The 22,950-nt window shown below is 42.9% G+C and overlaps 1 protein-coding gene across 2 annotated transcripts in view; it reads right to left on the bottom strand.

Annotated features, from left to right (window-relative positions):
• SUFU (SUFU negative regulator of hedgehog signaling) overlaps positions 1 to 20,166 on the bottom strand; it is a 175,912-nt gene extending 155,746 nt beyond the window's left edge. For both annotated transcript variants that reach the window (XM_054982639.1, XM_054982640.1), the window contains exon 1: positions 19,881 to 20,166. In XM_054982639.1, coding sequence (XP_054838614.1) covers positions 19,881 to 20,026 — 146 coding nt within the window. In that variant the 5' untranslated portion in view covers positions 20,027 to 20,166. The remainder of the gene's footprint in view (positions 1 to 19,880) is intronic.
• Between the last annotated feature and the right edge of the window lie 2,784 nt (positions 20,167 to 22,950).

Genomic DNA, 22,950 nt, shown 5'->3' with positions numbered 1-22,950 from the left:
GCATCTCATTTTCTTTCCCAATAGTTGATCCCATTGACTATTATATTTATCTGCCTGAATGAGTCCAAGTAGAGTGTGCCCTCCCTCAGATCTTAAAATCTTTACTTTAAAAAGAAATGCTTTTATCCATGCCTTAGCTTCCATCAATATTTTGCCCAATTCAGCTCTCAGAGCTATTCTTGAGTAGCCAATAAGCGCTGGAAAAAATCATACTAGATGTAATCCATTCTCTCAGAAGCGGTCTGAATCCAGATATCTGCACCATATAAAAATTGATTTAGAACCTTGGCATTATATACCTTTAAGGCCGAGGGGCATTATATACCTTTAAGGCTGAGGGGACAAATTGACTTCCCCATGTATAAAAATATTTTACAATTGTCCTCCCTACTCTCAAGGCAGTATTGCTTGCCAAGTCCAAATGTGTTTTCCATGCAAGGGATGCTTCAAAATGGATTCCAAGGTATTTAAATCGGTTAACTTGTTCCATATAATCTGCTACACACTATCTGAAGATTTTCCCCCTTTTCTTTTTACTAAATATCATGACCTTGGATTTCACTATATGAATACAAGCCTTCATGGTGACAGTAATACTCAAAGTTTTTAATCAATTTGCAAAGCCCCACAACTGATAAGGACATTATCACTGCATCAGCATACAAAAGGATCGGAATTTCACACTTAGTTATATACAGAAGATGGTGAGCATTCCTCAGGAGATAGGATCTAAGATCATTTATATATAAGTTAAACAGCAGGGACACAAGAATAAACCCCTGCTTGATGCGTTTAAGGTAAATGGCTCAGACAGCTGTCCTGAATCTGTACACCTAACCCGGGCAGTAGGAGAGCTGTATAGCTGTTGTATTAGGTAAAGAAGATGTGATTCAATGCCATACTTCTTCACCTTTCCCCATAAGCAGGGCCTGGAGATTGTGTCAAATGCTGATTTAAGATCCATGAAGGCAGTTGCCAGAATGCCTTCTCCAGAGCTCGTATATTTGCCTTATCAAATACCGAAGTGTGTAGCAATAATAGATGGTACTTGCTCCTTTCCTAAAACCAGCCTGTTCGTTCCCCAGAATATTATTTCCTTCAACACAGGCTCTAAGCTTTTCAAAAAGCATTGCAGCATAGAGTTTTCCAATGGTGGATAACAGACTTACTGGATGATAATCCACCGGGACCATTGGACCCTCCTTTTTATAGATCAGGACGATTATCGCACTGCACCAGGCTTCAGGCATATTTCCTGTTTTATTTATATCAGTAAAAACTGAAGCCAATTTTAAATAATTCCATTGGTATTAGGTCAGGGCCAGGTACTCTTCCTTTTTTTGCTGCTTGATTAAGTTCCTGACCTCATTGGTCATTACCAGGGGCCATTCGTTCATGCCCAGTGGTAGTTTCAGCCTGCTATCAAGCATATGACTATTTCTGTTTGCAAACATAGAAGTAAAAAAAGCTTCCCAAACCTGCTGTAGAAATGTGGCAAGGTACTGGGAACCATGTGTTTAAATCCTTTTGCTATTAAAGTCCAGAATTTTTTTTCATTTTTTGATTTTTACAGCCCAGAGTAAACATTCCAATTTGCTTTACCAAGACTCAAACTTCTTAAATTGCAATAATTTTTATATTCTTTTTTCAACTTCAAAATACTTGGCAATACCTCTGTTCTGCTCAAATTTTTAAACTGTCTATAAAGGCTCCTAATTGATCTTTTTAGTGCCTTACAGTCAGAATCATACTAGTCATTTCTGTTGGGTATGCCCCACCCATTAGGCTTTGTTGTTACCAAGAAAGGCTTAAAAAGGTCAATTAGTTCAGTAAGAAATTCCGTGTTTCCCATCTGCTATGCCCATATACAGACTCCCAATATTTTTTTAAACAGCCTGCTCCTGGACTATTTTAATGACTTTTAAAAAATTATTATTGATTTTATGGTTTTTTGAATGTTGTTAGCTGCCCTGAGCCCATCTGTGGGGAGGGCGGGGTATAAATCAAATAAATAAATAAATAAAATATTTTTGCTTTCTTGGGAACCTATGTACCTAATTTTTATCAAATCCATTTGTACATTAACTTTCTCTTCCATGGCTTCACACCATGTCAATGATCTTAAGGTGTTATGTGTCTGGACAAAAGCTAAGTTAGTTACGTGTGGGGAGAGGTGCCAGATATCGAGGCATAATAATAATTGCACTGGACAGTGATCACCTCCCAAATATTCCATTACTTCCAAGCATTCAACCCTTGTGAGTAAGTCAGTAGATTCAACAAAATAATCTACTACGCTTGCCCCTTTATGATTTATACAAGTATAGTCTCCTTTTCCATAAAACTGGAAGCATCCATTTAATATCACCAAATTGTTCTTTGATAATAAGAATGCAAAATGTCTGCCAGCCCCATTAATCTTCCTATTTTTGGATCTTCTATAATTCATTACTGAGTTTTCTTTTATCTGAGTTTTAAAGCATTTTAGGAAAAGATCTTCATTTGTCTTTCCAATCCTAGCATTGAAATCTCCGGCCAAAAGTACTGTTGTTGGAGGTCTGCTTTCAAGAATCAGAGCTCCCATCAATCAGATAGCCGGTGGCATAGTAGTGGCCTTTTTCCATCAAGGAAGAATGGCTGGGAAGAAGAGGAGCAGAAAGCATGATGGCCCCTACCCTGTGGAACAGCCTGCCTGAGGAAGTCAGGAGAGCTCCCACTCTCCTGGCTTTCCACAAACGATACAAAACCAAATTATTCAAAAAGGCTTTTTACTCAGATAGGAGTATTGTATTGTAGGGAGGGGGTCTCAGATGCTTCACTTATGAGTTAGGGACCATAGACTTCACCACTAGGTTTCTTTACATACTATCTGTTGCTTTAACTATGTGCTCCTATAAGCTACCTGTGCTTCATGTTGTCTAATGTCATTCCTAGAACGGACCTTTGGATACTTACCGTGAAGCATCCTTCTCCTCTGAGTAAAGGAGGGCATCTTGGGTGATTCCCACCATCCAATCAGGGAGACCGGAACTAATTTTCTTCCTTTTCCTGTCTGGCATGTGGGACACCCTCTCTCTTCAGTTCAGGTGACTCCACAAAGTAATAACATTGAATTTATCCTTCAGCAACTGTCAATACTGAGAGAAAAAACTCCTGTTGTGTTAACATGTACTGTAAATAAAGCATAACCTGGAGGAGGTAGAAGAATGAGGCAGCAGAGGAGGACAAAGACCCAGGGAGGGCAAGATGTCCTCCTTTCCCCAGAGGAGAAGGACCTTTCATGGTAAGTGTCCAAAGGTCCATTCTCCCTCTGAGGCGGAGGACATCTTGGGTGCTTCCAAAACAGTTTCTGCTTTCTGGGTGGGATGTGGTCTTCATCCAAGATCATGCGCTGCAGTACTTTTCTACCGCAGGTGGTGTCCGCAGAATACTATAGATTTAATTTGTAGCGTCTCACCAAGGTCGAGGACGACCATGTTGCTGCCTTGCAGACTTCTACAGAAGCATTCCTCTGTAATGCTGCATTGGTAGTAGCGCTCCTCACAGAGTGAGCTGTTATTCCATTAGGAACCTCTACGATGAGAGCTTTGTGAGCTTCGATAGTGTATGTTTTGTTATTGGCACCTATGGCTGCTGAAGGCATTTTCTTCCCCAAATTGAGGGGAGATATACTGATGAACAGTAAGTCCGACTTCCTGATTTGTACTGTTTGGGGCAGAGAGGCCTTGAGCTTCCTTTTGATGTCTAGGTTGTGTCAGAGCCTCTCCCTAGTATATTTAGGGTACAGGTAGAAATATGGTAACCTTATCTCTTGCAACCTATAGAATTTGGAATAGACTTTTGAAAGAAAGGTGGGGACACTATGAAGTATTACCTTATTGTTGTGAAAGATAAGAGTTCAGGTCTGACTGATGGTGCGCCTAGGTCTGAGATTCTTCTGGTAGATGTGACCACAATAAGGAAGATGGTCTTCATTCTCAGTCTTCTCAGGGGAACATCCTTGACCAGTCCAAATGGATGTTTGGTTAGGGCTGTGTAAAATGTGCAGTGCTTTCCTCCTGCCCCACTGAGTGAGGGCTTTCCAAGAGGAATTGAAAATTCTGACCATGAACTGATTTCTGGATGCCAGAAGTGTCGGCCACCTCTCCAGAATATCCCTATCTTAGGAAGAGTTTCCTTTCTATTTCCACACAGTTTAGCAGAGCGAGTCTAAATGAGAGTGCCAAATCATTCCCTGTAATGTGACCGGAGAGGTTGGTAGGATGCAGGGTGGAGATATCACCAGATGAGATCTTTCTTAAGGGACTATTCCACTTGCTGAATGGTCTACCTGCTCAGTCAGTCTATCTGGACATTGGATATACCTTTGATCGAGACTAGGTGACCTTCCTCCCAGGTAAGTATCCTTGTCACGTCCTTGTACCACCTCAAAGTCTTGTTTACATATGTCTTGTCTGCGACCTTATTCATACAGATCAGGATGTGTGAGTTCACAATCTGATCTCTGAACTGGAACAAGGCCAGACAAATCGCTCACATTTCCAAGACGTTGATAGGAAGATGTGCCTAACCTGTGATGCTTGCATCTGTATTTGTTGTTCTCAAGAGGACATGGATCTTTTGATCTGAAGTGGTACCTGAATGGGAAGATCTATCTTCTCCATGATCTGTTGTTAATAAAATCTGAGAAAGGTCTGAAGTGGTCTTGCATGTAGACGACCCCAAGGTATTGCCTTGTTGCTGGCCACGAGCAAACCCATCAGTTTGGGTAGTGTCGTGAAAAGTGATTTTCACTCTGATGAGTCTCGGCCAGCTGTTTGGTCTTCCTGATCTCTTCTTTGGTGAAGGATAGACAACACTCTTTTGATTATCATACCCAGGTATTCCAGTTTGTAGGAACTGAATGGTGAACTGAGTGTCATGGTGAGATTTTTCTTTTGAACGTGATCTGATCAGGAGATCGTCTGAGTGCAAATGAACATGAATACCAATCTCTCCGAGACATACGATGGGGTTGATCAGGAGCTTTGTGAACACTCTTGGCGCGGTAGACAGGCCGAAAGGGATGGTTTTTTTTTCTGTGCAAACTGATTTTTTTTTTCTGTGCAAAATCTTAGGTATTGTTGATGGGCTGTCAGAATTGGTACATGGAGGTATGCTTCTGTGAGATCTGTAGATGTCATGTATTCTTCTGGTTGAATGGCCTCTGCAACTGAGCACAGAGTTTCCATTCAAAATGATGCAACTTGATAAACTTGTTCAAAAAGTTGAGGTCTAACAACGGCCTCCAGTCCCCATTCTTTTTAGGGACTATGAAGAAGGTTGAGTAGACTCCCCCATCCTCTTTCGTTGTGGGGAACATGCTCCACAGCTTGAATGCCCAGGTGTTGGATTACAGTTTGAGTTAAGATTTCGCGTAGGGGAGAGATGACAAAATGTTCTGGTGGGTAGCTTTCAAATTGTATGGAATAGCTTTGTGAGACTATTTCTAAGGTCTAACTATCTGCCTGTGTGTCGACCCAGGCTTGATGGTAAGGAGTACTTGGCCTCTCACAGGGATAGCTTGCAAGTTCTGTCTTAGAGAGCTTGGTATCAAGGTAGGATCTCTTTCCACATGTGAAGAGCTGGGGAGCTGGGCCTGAGAGGAATGGTTTACCCAAGGTCATGTGGTAAGTTCATGGCAGTAGTGAGATTTGAACCAGCAGAGTACTGCAACACAGTTCAGTTACTTAACCACTATACTACAAGTGCGGTCTTGAAAAGATCCCCCTCCCCTTATTAAAGGGATATGTAGATTAACTCCAGGATGGTCGCTTGGAATCCTGTCTGGACCTTAGTAGAGTGTGTTGTGAATAAAATGGCTGAGGGCCAAGGGATCGCCTCTCAGATTGTTTGAGTGCTTTTTGGCAACACTTTATTTTGTCTTGGGTCTCAACTTAGATCTTTCCCAGGGCATCCCCAAATAGCTTGTCTCTCTGAAAGTGGTAAGCCAGGACAATATTTTTAGAGTGTAAAACTGCTGGCCAAGCTCTCAGTCCAGGATGCTTGTTACTGCTGCCGAGACCATAGTCCTGGAAGAAAAGGTACCTGCATCCAGGATGGTGTCTGCTTTGAAGGTACTGGCCTTTAAAATTCTGTTTGCCCCTTCAAGGGGGCATCTATTGTTGTATGGGATAAGTGGGATCAGTTTTCTGATCCATACTCCTGATGCTCTGGAGGCAATGGCTGTAGCCTTTATAGTCATGGCCATAGCCTCGTGAGCTCTCTTCAGCATGGCCTCTCTCTCCTTGTCTAAGATGTCTCTGACTGATCCTTCCTCACCCTCTGACAAGAGCCCAGATGACTAGAGTGTAGCCACTGGAGTGTCGATCGCAGGTACCTGCAACACCTCAAAGCAAAGAAAGTTAGTGAGTACAGTTTTCTTTCTTTTCTCTTTTTTTGACCACATTAGGGAATTGCTCATTGGCTGATGGTTTAGACCTCTTGTCTAGCAGAGCCCCTTTAAGTTCATTGCCTGTATTAGTTCAGGCTTCTAAGTTTCCACAGGCAAAGTTCTAGCTTAACATCCTGGGAGCAGAATGTCTGGCTCAGCTAATTAACTGCACCTGCAAGCTGTTGCCGAGAGGGGGCCTTGAGAAACAAGGGAGTCTTATCTCAGTTCCTGCCTAGCAACGCTGATTGACGGCACCTCTGATTGGCTAGGAATCTGAGAGGGGGAGGTTGGCTCCTCTCAGCCCTCAGATTGCTCCAGGCTACTTTTCCATCAGCATGAGGGAGATTTTTGCTCTATGCCAGGCCTGACGACCAGACCTGCCTGGTATAGTTTAAGGAGTACGTTAGTGAGTATAAGCCTCAAGTTTTCCTCAGAGAAATGCTAAGTTAGCCAGCTTTATGTTTTAGTTAGTCAGCTATAGTTACAATAGACAAGCTTTTATTGTTTTAAATGCCCTTTGCTTGTGCCTTAGTAGAGTGGTTCCTACTTGCACACATTCTTCTGAAGTAATAAACACCTTTTGTGTAAGCCTTGTGTCTGTGAGTGTCTGACCAAGTGTGTGGTTGGAAAAGAACCCAGAGACTGGTGAGTCTCAACAGGAGGGGTAAAGGCTATTCTTCCAGGAGGCCTGCTAGGGGTTTGAGTGGCTGTAAGCAGCACTTGAAACGGCAGGCGGGAGGTAGCCCCTTGGACCCCTATCCCTGGATACCTCTCAGCCTTGAGCTGTCTCCTAAAATATTCTAAAAATGGGAGGACCTTTTCTGGGGAACCTTCCCTAGGAAGAGACTCAGGTGGGTTTGTGATTGGGTTTGGAGAACCTAGGGGGTAATTAAGAGCATGTTAGGGAATAATTTTATAATTCAATACATTTTTCTTTAGAGTGCAACAATAAATGAAGAGCATTGTGTGAATGCAGTCCTGGGTCTACTGCAATATTTGCAGTTTATCACACAATACTAGAGGTAAATTTTGATCCAGTATTTTTACCTAGAATAATTCTAGCACTTTAGAATGGACTATATTATATTAAAAAAAATTTCCTCCCCCTTCTTTTGTTACAGCTCTAGATAAAACACCAGGAGCATTGCATGATTGGTTTCCATGTATGTGGGCGTGTTTGATCATAAATTGTTTACAACTGACCACTGAGGAAGGCCTAAGGGCCGAAACGTGTCTGGTCAGTTTTGTGCTGTACCTTGGTCTATTTGTGTTGGTCACTGCACAGTACCACCATCTGTATCTTGAGATGTTTTAGCAAGTTTTAATATATGTATGTAGCCTGCCATTCAGGCCTTATGTTTTAAACTTGTTTTTATTCACATTGGTGCACATCTATAATAAATACTTTTTAATATTTTATATATATACACACACACACTTTTAGGTTGTTACTTAACCCCTTTTGTTCCCCTGCTTGTTTGGGTTGAGTTAATGGGGTTTCCCCCTGCACACACCCCCTTTTTTCTTCCTTGCTGTTCCAGATCTCAGATTCAGACAGCTGGGCTGATTGTACTGGCAGGGATATTTCCTCCTCCTCCACATCTGAAGGAATTCTTCCTTCTCCTTGCCATTATAGATGCTGTCTGAGGATAATCCCCCTACTCAGTGGGGATCCCTGTCTGTTAAACATTACAAGCTGCCTTATTCTGACTCAGACCATCGGTCCATCAAAGTCAGTGTTGTCTACTCAGACTGGCAGCAGGTTTCCAGGGTCTCAGAAAGACGTTTTTTCCATCATCTACCTGATCTTTTTAACTGGAGTTAATGGGGAACAAACCTGGATCCTTCTGCAAGCAAAGCAGTTCTTCCCCTGAGCCTCAGCCTCGCCCATGGAGGGAGGAGGAGGAGGTAGACCCCACACCACTATTAACAGGTTTCAGCCCGGCAGAGATTATATATTTCTTCCCTCATGGTTAGTCTTAGGAAGTTAAAAGGTTCAAAGACACAGGCAAGTTTGTGCCCTTCATACCTTGCCCATCTGACGGAAAGAGTCCTATTGTAAAGGCAGGGCTAGATCTGAAGAGAAAAAGCCTGCTGTGGAATCTCCAGCCAGGAGGCTGGCATGGGCACATTCACTGTGGTGCCAGAGCTGAGGAGATTCCTGGTGTCTTTTCCCGCCAGAAGCCTGGGCTGAGGTAACACGCCAACTCCAGCTGCACAGCAGGAGCGTGCAGATACATCCATCTTCTGATCAGTGGGATGGGCCATTTGAAACTCTTCTGTGGCTCTGAGGCCGAGTTGTAGCCGTGAGACCGCACAAGCCGCAGAGGCATGTCAGTGCCTACTCATTGCTGGGAGCATGTACAAGCCGGGAGGCACGTCAGCACCAGATTCATCAATCCCAATCGTGTTCGATGTGAATTCTGGGGAGCATTCCTCACCCTTGTCTGGGAAGCTGTCCTCAGAATCGTGGCATCTATCTTGTAGGCGGCTGCCCCAAATGGCTGTTGTGATCGTCTCAGTCAGCCAGGGAGAGTAGTAAGAGACAGGCAAGGACAGCAAAAAGATATGGAGGAACTATGAAAGTTTTAAGTCAACAGAGTTTGAAAGACAAAGGAAAGATTAGAGGAAGAGAAGAGCAAAGGAGTAGGAATGAGAAAGTGAAAATGAAACTGAAGTCTTAATAAGAAAATAGCAGAGCTAGTCTGTTACTAGACTGCTTTCCCTGGAGGCAGGAACAGAACTGAAGAGAGAGGGTATCCCGCATGCCAGACAGGAAGAGGAAGAAAATTAGTTCCTGCCTCCCTGATTGGATGGTGGGAATCACCAGAGATGTCCTCCGCCTCAGAGGGTGAACTGCTTATACTCTGTTTCAGCATTTCTTCAACTCTGTATTGGATTATTGCTAATGCTATGTTTTTGTAAACTTATATTTATTTATTCTATGGCATTGTTTATGGAAATGTTCTTGATATTGACTGTGCTAATCTCACACTCACTCTTTGAGTCTCAGTGAGAAAGGCAGACTATAAATGATATAAAGAAAAATAAAGAAAAACATTAACTCTTTCTTCCCAGCACCATGACCCTGCTCTGTATCAGTCCATCCAACTGCTTCTTACTGTTAACTTACATGCCTTGAGTTCTAATCATATCTATGACTATTTGTACCACATACAGCATAGCCAAGAACACTTGGCTATCCCCTCATGAGGTCAACAATTGAAATCCTTCAGAAGAGGACTATTCCTAGAGTGTGTAGGCGACATAGAAGAGTAATTCATGTCACACAGAATCACCTAAGCTAACAGTGGTCACATATGTTTAGAATGCTTAAATATTCTAGTTATCACCTTCGTGTTAAAAAAGAGGAAATATGCAAAAAGATAGAAAAGGAATATAAACAGTAGACAGTGAAATCCTAAGCAGAGTTACTCCAGTCTAAGCCTATTGAAGTAACTCTGCTTAGGACTGCATTGAGAGTCCCTTAAATATATCCATGACTAAACTAAAAATATTCTGTCCTAGGATATTTTATGGAACACAAAACATGCAACCTAGGCCCTTTTCACACTGCTTACCTTCACTCGCAACGAGGTGGAAGATTGTGCTAAAAATGCGGAAGATCACATTTTCTCGTGCAAGATTTGTGCGATGTTGTGCAAATCTCGCGCGAGAAAACGCGATCTTCCACATTTTTAGCGCAATCTTCCACACTGTTGCAAGTGAAGGTAAGCAGTGTGAAAAGGGCCCAAGTTTTTGATAAAAAATGTAGACTAGCCTACTGCAAACTCCAAAAAAAAATTGTCATGCCCATTCTGTGGCATTCTACCACATTATACACAAAAATGTATTCAATAAAGATTTATTTTCACAAAAACCTTCTAAAAAATTCACAGTCCAAAACCACATACTTTGGTGCCCCTAAAGACAGTAGTCAAGGGTAAAGAAAGTCGTTGTATTGTCACACGGCATCAGCCGCAAACCAAAAAGCTCTGTGGATCAGATGCTGACTGCATTCAGACATTGAGAACAAGCCACAATATGTTTGGGATAATAAACAGGCTGAAAGTCTCAGGTGTATGCACTCCTTTTCTCCTCTGCTTGCACACACCACCAAATGAAGATGTCCTAAAACAGGACATCTCCAAAATAAGTGCACTTTATTGTGACATCTGAATCACTAGGGAGATGAAGGCCCAGGGGAGAAAATGGAAAAATTAGGATTAAAAAAAATATTTTTCTGAGCTTTTTCCAATTTCCCAACAGAAAAACTGGATGGTTGTTGTGGGTTTTCCGGGCTGTATTGCCGTGGTCTTGGCATTGTAGTTCCTGACGTTTCGCCAGCAGCTGTGGCTGGCATCTTCAGAGGTGTAGCACCAAAAGACAGAGATCTCTCAGTGTCACAGAGGATTCGGAGATCTCTGTCTTTTGGTGCTACACCTCTGAAGATGCCAGCCACAGCTGCTGGCGAAACGTCAGGAACTACAATGCCAAGACCACGGCAATACAGCCCGGAAAACCCACAACAACCATCGTTCTCCGGCCGTGAAAGCCTTCGACAATACATAGAAAAACTGGAAATTAGGGGAAATGCTAAAAATAAACTCCGATGTGATATCTTTTAGAATGAGTAAAATGGTTCTTAAGGCAGTTTTGAACATTCACAATGTACAGCATGAAACATGTAAGGGCTTTTCCAATTTTTCCAGTGGAGAAATTGGAAAATTTTGGGGAGCACTGAAAAACACATTTATAGTTTAAGGGATTTTTTTTGTTTAAATGTAATAATTTTGGCAACAATAAGCTATAATATTCTTAATGATAATTCATAATGAAAGAATGGGTTTTAATAAAGTTTAATATCTATTAATAAAGTTTACATGCCTATTGTGAAAATAATAAAACTAATAAATAATATACCATTGTCCATATAATATACTCTCCTTTCTTTACTACAAAATTTATTTTCTACCTTTAACTTTTTTTTTCTTACCACTCAGATGGCAAAAATTAAAGATACATGTACTGTGGAAGCAGAGGGTGCAGCAGTTTGCTACACTTACTCAAGCATTGGGTATACTTAATTTTTCTCATAGAAAAAGAAGCTACTGATACTTTTAAACTCCGTAACTATGCCAAATAGTACAATTTTATAAGGTAACTGACTGATGTACTATGTTGTTCAATTAGTAAATGATGTTTAGTTTTAACAGGCCAGTATTGCAAGCATTTCAGTTATTCCCCATATTTCTGTTTTTAGCACCTCCTCCCCCACCCCCCCATTGGTATCTTTTTCTGACTCCAAACTTTCCAGAAATCTCAACTCACTATCAGGCACTTTAATAATAATTATCCTTAATTTATTCTTCAGCATCACCCTCTTGTTGGAAGAAATGCAATAATGAGGGTAATTTTGCTCACTGTTGGTGGGAATGTCCCTTGATATCTCGATTTTGGTCAGAAATACTAAATATTATTAAGGAAATAACAGGGTACAATGTCCCTATGTTGCCAAAAGTAATCTTCTTGGGACTGTGGGATGAGACATCAATCTCAAATGTTAGAAGAGACCTTATCAACTCTCTCCTGGTGGCAGCTAGGAGTGCAATAGCAACCAAATGGAAAGAGCAATCTCCACCTACTACAGAGCTTTAGTTTACAAAAATCTGGAACCATTTGATAATGGAAAAAATAACTGACAATCTACATCAGACAGAATATCAATCTTCGGGATCAAACTTCTGGGAAAAATGGATCCCATTTTACGAATTCATAGAAGCAAGAAATCTGCAACCTCCCTCTTCACACCATTCATTGTTGATGTATTAAAGTTGTAGCACTGTGTTAATATTTGTAAATGCAATGTATTATATTGGTTTGTTGTTTGATTATTGTTACAGTTCTAAAATTGAATAAAAATATTAAATAATAATAATAATAATAACAACAACAACATTCGATTTATATACCGCCCTTCAGGACAACTTAATGCCCACTCAGAGCGGTTTACAAAGTGTTATTATTACCCCACAACAATCACCCTGTGAGGTGGGTGGGGCTGAGAGAGCTCCAGAGAACTGTGACTCGCCAAGGTCACCCCGCTGGCTTCGTGGAGGACTGGGGAATCAAACCCGGCTCTCCAGATTAGAGTCCCGTGCTCTTAACCACTACACCAAACAGTTTAACACAATACAGCTTATATCTTTCCTATAAACCAGGATTCTAAACCAAAGAGTAACCTCAATTTTGAATCAGTTTATAGTCAGGAAATGAACTGAAGGTGTTAAGGTGCTCAATTCAAATGTCACAACAAATTTCAGTAAGACAGAAGACTTCCTAATCAGAAACTCCTTATTTTCAGCATGGAGCATAAGGGAAGAAGGTAAGTATCATGTGCACAAGCCCAAGAATTTTAGGCTCATTACAAATAAATTGTGGCTTATTTGGGATATCTGAATACAAGCTTGTATTCCACCTAAATATCCATGGGTGCAGGGCAGGGAGAGATCTTCACCAATTCCTCCCACTTATGGCAGCCTAGAACATGCCCTGAAACGTTGCTTCGGGGGTGGGGAGCTGGGCCTCCCCAGGAATAGCCTAGAGATGAATTGGAGGTGTCTCATGAGAGGGAAGGGTCAGCAAAATGTCCCCATAGGTTTCTGGAAATCTAGGTAAGGTCCTGATCTGGAAAAGTAAGCTGTCAGAGTAACAACTGGGTGCTGGATGATTTAAAACTTCCAGATCTGCCTCCCACTATTTGGATAATTTGTCACTGAAGGAAGTCATCCTCGCCAAGCTAGAACAAGTGTAATGTAGTAGTAGAGTCAAACTAGGACTGGAGAGACCTAAGGTTCAAATCCCACTTTTCTTGGTGACCATGGGCCAGTCACTCATTGTCTGTCTAACCATATATGGTTATTTTAACGATAAGTTTGGGGAGAGGAAAATCATGCACAGAGCCCAGAGCTTCTTGGAAGAAGGGTGTGATAAAAAATGTGATGGAGAGAACAGAACATTCTTGATATCCTCACTGCCACTGCAGTGGTTTCTTCCAGAACTATACATCTTCCTAAAGACCAAGACACTCCTTCCCTTATCCCACCATACCTTTGATCACTTCCCCATTCTCCTTTTCCATCTGTAAAGTCTACCTTCTTACATAAGCGCAGGTAATTGGTGGGGAGATATAATTTTCTTCTTTACCTCTCTTTCTTAGAAAAACATGCAGAGCATATCTAACATGCCTTAGACATATGTACGCTTAGTCAAATACACATATATGATCCTTGGAGTATACCAACAAAGGTTTTCCACATACGCTCAACCACCTGGACTGGGGTACAGAACCTTTACAGTCAACATACCAAGTCCCTTCACAGTCACACATATGCATTCTCAGGTATATGCTGAGTTTTTCTCTTCAATCAATCTGTAAGTCAAAACTCCCAACTTATATACACAGCTACATGTCCCATTTGTAACGCTAATGTCCCAATGGGACACACACAATCCTCATGCACAGTTTATCTACGTGTGTGTGTTACCCACTCCACATATGGAAAGTCTGAATACTAGCCCAACAACCAGTTCATTCTGCCTCCACAGCTGTGAGCAAGGTAAAGAGCACCAGCGGCAGATTAACAGTGCAATTCTATAGAGTTATGCTATTCTAAGCCTACTGAAATCAATGGATTCATATGATTTATTTACCTTATTTTACTCTGCCTTTTTCCACAACAGTGGTCCTAGTGGTCTGTACTAGAGTAATTCTGGAAAGGACGGCACAGTGAGGGAGCAAACAACGCCGTAAAAAAAAACAACAGGTAGGTATAGATATGATAACAATGAAGAGGTGGTCTGAAAACTGGGTAGATTAGGACAAAAGGAAAATAGTGTACACTTAAACTGTGTGTGCAAAGAATCCTTTCTTGTTTGAAGACCATGTGAACTACAGAAGCACATGAGATCAGTTAGGGAAAAGAAAGCATGAATTCAGAAATGAAAAATGGATGTAGTATTGGAAGAAAACAGAGGAGCATAGTTCTATGAAGATATAAAGCAAGTGTATCATTTCAAACTGTTGTACTTTTATTATAGACAGCCAGTGTGGTGTAGTGGTTAGTGTGACAGACTAGGATCTGGGAGACCCAGGCTCAAATCCGCACCGTTGTTCTTTATTTATAGTCTGCCTTTCTCATTGAAATCCAAGGTAGATTACATACCGCAAGTAAATACGGTATAACCAATAGCAAGGACATTCATAGACCAAAAATACAATACAAGCAATAGTTAGAACTTTCAAGGAAAACAGATACAAAACTGTATGCTAGCCACATTGTGACATGAAAACTTGCCAGATGACCTTGGAACAATCATACTCACCCTAACATACCTCACAGGGCTTTTGTGAGGATGCAACACCTGCTAGACACTGCTTACTTATATATACCTTGGTTGCAGCCCTAGATTGTTCAAGTTGAGGCCACCAGAATGTTTGATATCTGAATATGTGATCTGGGGGTATATTCCTGAGCTTTCTTACCTGGTACAAAATGTCTGGTGAATTTACTATTCAATTACAGATGGGAGCTGACAGATATGGGGGTGGGACTTATCAAAGGCAACCAGTATCAAGCAACAATGCTTGCTGTCTATCTAACCTCTCTAACATCCCAAGTGCTGACAATAAGGCCATCTATGCCTCCACTGCTACACTAATACTATGTAATACCAGAACTGTTAGGAAACAAGGTCACATGCATTGTTGGGATCTTGCAGGAAGAAGAAATTGATGTGGCCTGCATAACAGAGACACGGCTGCAGAAAAATTATATGGTGTATGTGTCCCAACTAACACACACACACACACGGCTATGCAGCCTTACACCAATCTTGCTATGGTGCCCAGGGAGAAGGGGTTGCTATTATTCTTTGTGAGTCCTTCAGCTTCCACAGACTTCCAGCACACGCTATAGCTGGAATTAACTGTATGCTCCTGTCTTTGAGAACTATTTATTTACTTATTTTATTTATGTCATTTATAGTCCGCCATTCTCACTGAGATTCAAGGCAGATTACACAATGTGAGATTAGCACAGTCAATTTCAAGGACATTTCCATAAACCATGCCAGAGGGTAAATAAACACAATTTTACAAAGACATAGCATTAGTAAGAATCCAATACAGAGTTGAAGAAATGCTGAAACAGAACGTCAGCAATTCTAGGGTTGACATTAGACCACATGAAGCACAAGTAGCTCACAGGAGCACATATTTAAGACAACAGGTAGTACGTAAGGCAACATAGTGGTGAAATCTATCGTCCTTAATTCATTAGCGAAGCATCTGAGAGCCCCTCCCTACAATACAAAAACCTTTTTGAACAATTCGGTTTTGCATCGTTTGTGGAAAGCCAGGAGAGTGGGGGCTCTCCTGACCTCCTCAGGCAGGCCGTTCAACAGGGTAGGGGTCACCACAGGGAAACCTCGTGTATGGACTGCTGTTGATTTTGCCCATGTGCAGGATGGCACCTGCAAGAGACCCTGTTCAGCTGAGCGAAGCTGTCACGGAAGAACATAGGGAGGGAGGGGTCCCGTAAGTATGCCGGGCCAAGGCATGAAGAGCTTTGTATGCGATAACCAATACCTTGAACTGAGCATGGTAACTGATAGGTAGCCAATGGAGTAACTGCAGGATGGGGGTGATGTTCATGCTCCTACTTGCACCTGATAGCAGTCGTGCTGCAGTGTTTTGCACCAATTGGAGTCTCCTAGTTAATTTGGATGGGAGACCTATGTATAGTAAATTACAATAGTCAAGTCTTAATGTTACAATAGTCCAGTCTGGATGTTACATTTCCAGTATTCAAAAGGCCTGTCATTCTATAGTATTCTGCTCATTTACAGACTGTCCAGCTCCCTAGTAAGCACTCTTTCTGAACTGGCAGAGCTGCTAGCAGATATGGTGTTAAAGACATCTAGACTTATTATTTTAGGGGACTTCAACATCCATGCTGAGTGTTCCAAGTCAGGTCCAGCCCAGGAATTTTTAGCTCCCTGGGTCTCTCTCAAATAGTGAAAGAGGCCACACCATAAGACTTAATATTTTGCACTGAACCTTTGAGGATTCGACCTGAACCATGGTCAGACTGATGGCAAAAGTCAATATGGCCCCAACAACCTACAAAATGGGGGGTCCAGTTAAAATGATTCACCCACAAAAGTTCATGGATCCTTCTAGCTTCCAAAACGCCTTGGGGGATTTTAGAATTCCAGACACATGTTCTATGGAAGCTGCTGTAGGAGTGTGGAATGTGAAGCTCCTTGAAGCCAGTGACACCACTGCTACTTGTTGACCCCTCCAGCCCTTGAGATGAAAGCTATTCCCATGGTTTACCACAGAGCTGGGTGACCTAAAGAGGATTGGAAGATGCCTAGAAAGACACTGGCAAAAAACCCAAGCAGAAACTGATAGAGCATGCTACAGGACCCACTAGACTAGAAGATCTATGAAGAGAAAATGGCAGCAAAGAAATATTATTTTTCAACAACCATTGCATCAGCTAGTTCATGACCATTCCAATTGGTATCTCAACACCTTCTAACCCCTAAATCTGAACCTTTATAGTCTCAAGAACAGATAATTAGCTGTGAGGCTTTTGCCAAGTTTTTCACTGATAAAATAGCATGAATACGCTCTGATCTGGATGCTAGCTATAATACAGACAAGATGGAAGAAATGCTTTATACACAGTCTAGCTCACATATAGACTGCCCTGAATCAGTTACAATGACAGATCTTTACAGGATCCTGACATCTATGAAAGCCACTACTTGTGAGCTGGACCCTTGCCAATCTTGGCTGTTAAAATCAAGTAAGGCCCACATAAGCGAACCACTGAGGTCTATTGTGAATCAATCACTAACTCAAGACATCTTCCCCCAGCTGCTCAAACAGGCAGTTATCCACCTGCTAATTAAAAAACCATCTCTAGACAAAAATGGCATAGCCAATTATCGCCCAGTCTCTAATCAGTCATTTCTGGGCAAAGTGATTGAGAGAGCAGCAGCTGACCCACTCGGGTCTTCTTGGATAACTCTAGTTCTCTGGACCTTCTTCAGTCTGGAATCAGACCAGGTCACTGGACAGAGACAGCACTAGTAGCTTTAGTAGATGAGCATCGTCTGAATACAGACAACAGCTGTGCCTCCTTATTGCTCCTCCTGGATATATCTGAAGTTTCTTATACAGTAGACCATGCCATCCTGTTGAGGAGTTTAGAGACAGAAGTCACTATCAAAAGATGTGCCTTGGACTGCTTTAAATTGTGTCTCATGGAATGGACACAAAGGGTTGCTGTTGGAGATCAGCTATCTCCAGAATGAGAATTATCTTGTGGGGTTCCACAGGGCGCAATCCTATCTCCCATGTTATTCAACCTTTAGTTAAGTCTTTAGGAAAACACCCAACTCTGTATCTTACTATCCAAGTCCCTACAGGATGCAATAGAAATCTTGGATCGCTGCCTGACAGCTGTAGCCTAAAGGCTGAAAATGAACAAATTGAAATTGAACCGAGACAAGACTGAAGTGATACTCATTGGGAAGGGAGAGATCTTGAAGAACATTGTACTCTCCACTTTTGATGGAGTTCATCTGACCCTTGCAAACTCGGTTAAGAACCTACAGGTTATATTGAATCCAGTGATACTACTGGAAAAGCAAGTTAAGGCAACCACAAAAAATGCTTTTTACAACCTCACTCTAGCCTGGAAGATGGCTTCTTACTTGACTTGGCCGATCTGGCCACCTGGATCCATGCTACAGTAACATCAGGACTTGACTATTGTAATGCACTATACATAGGTCTCCTGTCTAAGTTAACTAGGAGACTTCAGTTGGTACAAAACATTGTGGCTCAGCTGTTATTAGGAGCGAGCAGGATCATGAATATCACTCTCATCCTGCAGTCACTCCATTGGCTACCTATCAGTTATCGTACTCAGTTCAAGGTATTGGTTATCACATACAAAGCTCTTCACAGCCTTGGTCCAGCATACCTATGGGACCGCCTCTCTCCCTATGTCCCTTCACAGCAGCTTCACTCATCTAAACAGGGTCTCCTGTAGGTGCAAACCCTGCACATGAGTGAAATCAACAGCTACCTGTATACGTGCATTCACTATGGTGGCCTCTGGCTTGCCTCGGGAAGTCAGGAGAACCCTCCACTTTCCTGGCCTTCTCCAAATGATCCAAAATTGAATTATTCACAAGGGCTTTTTTACACAGACAGGATGGCTGTATTGTAAGATGATGATCTCAAAGAGATGCTTCACTAATGAGTTAGGGACCATAGGCTTCACCACTATCTCGCCTTATGCAGTGTCTGTTCGTTTAAGTATGTGTTCCTATGTACTACCTATTGTTTGAAATATGACCCTACTGGGTAGCTATATGTTGTCTAATATCAATCCTAGAATTGCTTATGGTCTATTTTCAGAATTTCTTTAACTTTGTATTGGATTTTTGCTAATGTTATATCTTTGTAAACTTGTATTTATTCACCCTATGGCATTGTTTATTGAAATATCCTTGATACTGACTGTACTAATCTCACACTATGTCATCTGCCTTGAGTCTCAGTGAGAAAGGCGGACTATAAATGACAAATAAAATAAAATGGAGAAGAAAATAATGAAAGCCATTTTGGCCCCCATTGGGGAGAAAGACAGGGTATAAAAGGTGTAAATAAATAAATAAATAGCGGAGATCTTCACCTAACCCTTCTAATTAAATAAGCAATCATGCTAGAGAGACCTTCAACAATTTCCCATGTACCTAAGGAAACTGTTTACAATAGTTTTATCTCTCTCTCTACCTCCCAGACAAAACACATCACCATATCAACCAGTCTGCTCCCTAACAAATCCAGCCTATAAGCCAGTCTCACACACACCAAATCAACCCCCCCTCACTTGATCACACGCCTAGAGACCTGCTCCCCCCACCCCTTCAAGATCTCAGAGAAGCCTTAAAGCCACGCGCCATACGCATACACACATTACTGAAAGTTCTCTACTCAGGTTCTGCACACAACTCAGGAAAAAAAGAAAAAACCGACCACCCTCTTTTCTCCTGAACTCCCCTCACTCACAACAACTCCTCCAACCCATGCCTGACAAACCCACAACCCCCACAGTGGTCCCTCGCTTCAAAGAATCCCAAACTCTTCCACCGCCCAGTCTCCGCCCAACGCCTGGCCTCCCCCAGGCACCTCTCAACTCCTGGCGCTCGACCCCTCCCCGCTTCGCCCGCGGCCCCCACCCGCTGACACGGCCACTGCCCCGCGGCGTCTCACCCAGGGCCCAAAGCCTCTCGGGCACCCCGAAGGCCTCTCGCAGCCCCCGCCACGAACGCCTCAGCCCCACCAGGCGCATCCACTCACCAGTATTTGAGGATGGCGGTGACCTGCAAAGGGTTGGGTTGCTCCGGGTACAGCCGCCGGCACTCGCCGTAGATGCCGTGGAGTCCCGGGGGAAACAGTGGGGGGAAGGGGCCAGCTGAGGGGCCCGGGGGAGCGGGAGTCTCCATTGGAAGGGGGAGAAACGGGACCGGTCGCGCTACGGGGCTCAGGGGCGGGGAGGAAGCCCCAGCCCCGCGCGCCGAGTCCAAACAGTCCCTCCAAACTCCCTTCGCGACCCCGGCCCGGCCCAGGCGGCAGCAGAGGCGGCAGCAGCCCCCACCTCCCCGTCTTGATGGACGTATGACGACGCCAATCACAGTCAAGTGAAGGATGGGCCCAACAAAGGCCCTCCTTCACCCCACCCCTTGCTGAGGCGCACTCCTGACACCTAGCGACGGCTGTCTGCAACCGCAAGCTCCTTTTGCTCCGCCAGAGCGGGGCGGTGTTAGGGAAGTAATCCGACCTCCCTCTAGGTTCTAATCAACCTTAGAAGAGCAGGAGGTGCAGAGGGTTGTTGTTAAATCGCAGCCGATTTATGGCGCCCCGATCGGATGCAAAACTTTGAGGGTCAAGAGCAAACAGACGCTGGCAACTGCAGCTATACCAGGCAGGATCAAGGGGATTACTTGCTCATGCAAGTAATCCCCTTGCTGGTCTTTTGGTTGCTATATGGGATTCAGCAAAAAAAGACCTAAACAAAACGAGTTAGAAAACTTTTAGATGGGTTAGAGAAGCATCTCAGGTCAGGGTAATAGCTTAGTGGTGCAATCCTGAACCGACTTACACCCCTCTGTGCCCACTGACTTTAGCGGACTCTGTTGAAGGCAAATTCTCTAAAGGGATAAGAAACACAAAGATGGATTTCCCTTGTTTCTCATAAAGAGTCCAGTAGCACCTTTAAGACTAACCAATTTTATTGCAGCATAAGCTTTCGAGAATCAAGTTCTCTTCGTCAGATGCATGATACAAACTGGTCAAATACAGAAGAGGAGAGGGGAGAGGGGAGAGAAGGAGAGGAGGGACAAGATGCAATTAGGGGGGAGGCAACCAAAACATTCCTTTGCTAGTAAATGTAAACATCTCCTTTTGGTGTGTAGTCAGTTTGCCGTGTTAGTTTGCAGCAGTAAAAGCTTCCAATTCCTATGTAGTATAAGCCCTCGATAACCACAGCTCTCCCTGCCAGATGCATCTGACAAAGAGAACTGTGGTCCCCGAAAGCCCACACCAGGCGTCACTGGGCTCCCCCAGACCACGCCGCTGTAAAGGAAATCTGTTACCTGTGATAATGTGATAACCATTCATAGTCTCTATTCTCATATTATCTCCACAAGAGACAAACCTTGTTGTAAGCAGCATTGATCCAGATAAATGAAACTGGAGAGGTAGAACAGCGGCCTTGTCGATGGGGCCTTTCTGGGAACCCATACTTGTGCACATTACATTATAAATTCCCATGAATCCAATGAGACTTGCAACCACAGGATTGCATCCTTACAATCCGATATTATGTATGCCTGCTGAAAAGCAAGCCCTGCTACATTCAATATGGTTTACTAAGAACATAAGAGCCCTGCTGTAGTCCATCTGGTCCAACACCTTATTTCACAGCCACCAACCATCAGGGTCCTGCAGGGCCAACCAATGGCCCTCTCTGGATGTTGCCTCCCTGCAGTAGGTTTCAGAGGTTTACTGCCTCTGGATGTGGAGGTTCTCTTTACTCACTGAGGCTAATAGCCATTGTTGGACCTATCCTCCATGGATCTGTCTAACCCCCTTTTTAAAGCATCTGTATTTCCAGCATCACTATATTCTCTGGCAACAAATTCCTCTGCTTTATTTCTTGTTGAGTAAAGAAACAATTCCTTTTGTCTGTAATATTGCTGAGTCCCATCCTGGTCCCCATGAGTCTCTGTTTTAGTTAAGCTTCCAAATCCAGCAGTCCCTTCGGGCAGCCTCTCCAGTAACAGCAGGAACAGCAAATCACAAAGCTCCACAGAGAACGATAAGAGAACACTTATCCATGCAAGGGAGCATGATTATAGCAAAACTGATAAAAACTGATGTGAGAGTGCCTGTTGTCTTCTACAGGAGCAAGCAAAGGAAGAGGAATTCCTTTTAAGGACAGGCCAACAACAAGCTGATATAGTTCAGAGTCTATGAAAAACTGTAAGCTATTGACAGTGCGATCCTACGCAGACTTACTCCAGTCCAAGCCCACTGAAATCATGTAATTGTATCCACCTCCCACCAAGGTCACCCAGGAAGCTTCCATGGCAGAATGAGGACTTTTAACTGGGGTCTCCCAGCTCTGAGTTCAACACTCTGACCACCACATCACACTGGCTCTCATTCCTGGAATTATGATGTATAATAGAGCAGTAACCTTCCAAGACTTCTTATTGGTGTCCTTCAGAATTCTACCCATCCCATCCCCTCCTTTCAGTGTATATATGAAACCATTCAGCAATATGATATGGCAACCAAGAGCTTTTTCATTTTGCATGTCTTGGCAATACTTCTAATTCCCCAGTCTTCCAGTAATGGCCCTACACATTCCAGTTCATGCTAGTTTGTTGCAGTAAATTGTGACAATTGGAGATTGTCTCTAAATTATAAATTCTATAGCTGCAAAGGTGTTTTAAATGTTATCTTCTGCAGGCATCATGCATTATATCATTATCAAGTACCTGATCAGCCCTTGACAGGACAGGATTCTAACAATTTTTCATTCATATCATATCCTGTACTCATCCTACTCTCCATCTTTATTTATTTATTTATTCCTCACAACAACTCTACAAAGCAGGTTAAGTTGAAAGTGTGTGATTGGCTCAAGATCATTCAGCAAGCTTCCATGGCGGAGTGAGGATTTGAACCTGGGTCACCCAGATCTTAGTCCAACTACCACACTACACTAGCTCTCTTTAGCCACCTACCTGCCTTCTTGCCTCCTCCCTCCAAGCACTTGGTTTGATCAGCTACTCCTGCCTGTCAGTCAGAAGGCCTAACCTAAAAAAGAACTGGGAATATGTGTGTGGAGCTCACAGCATTT

The sequence above is a fragment of the Eublepharis macularius genome, chromosome 6, assembly GCF_028583425.1.
Source record: "Eublepharis macularius isolate TG4126 chromosome 6, MPM_Emac_v1.0, whole genome shotgun sequence".
Lineage (NCBI taxonomy): Eukaryota > Metazoa > Chordata > Lepidosauria > Squamata > Eublepharidae > Eublepharis > Eublepharis macularius.
This window is presented reverse-complemented; position numbering and strand designations above follow the sequence as displayed.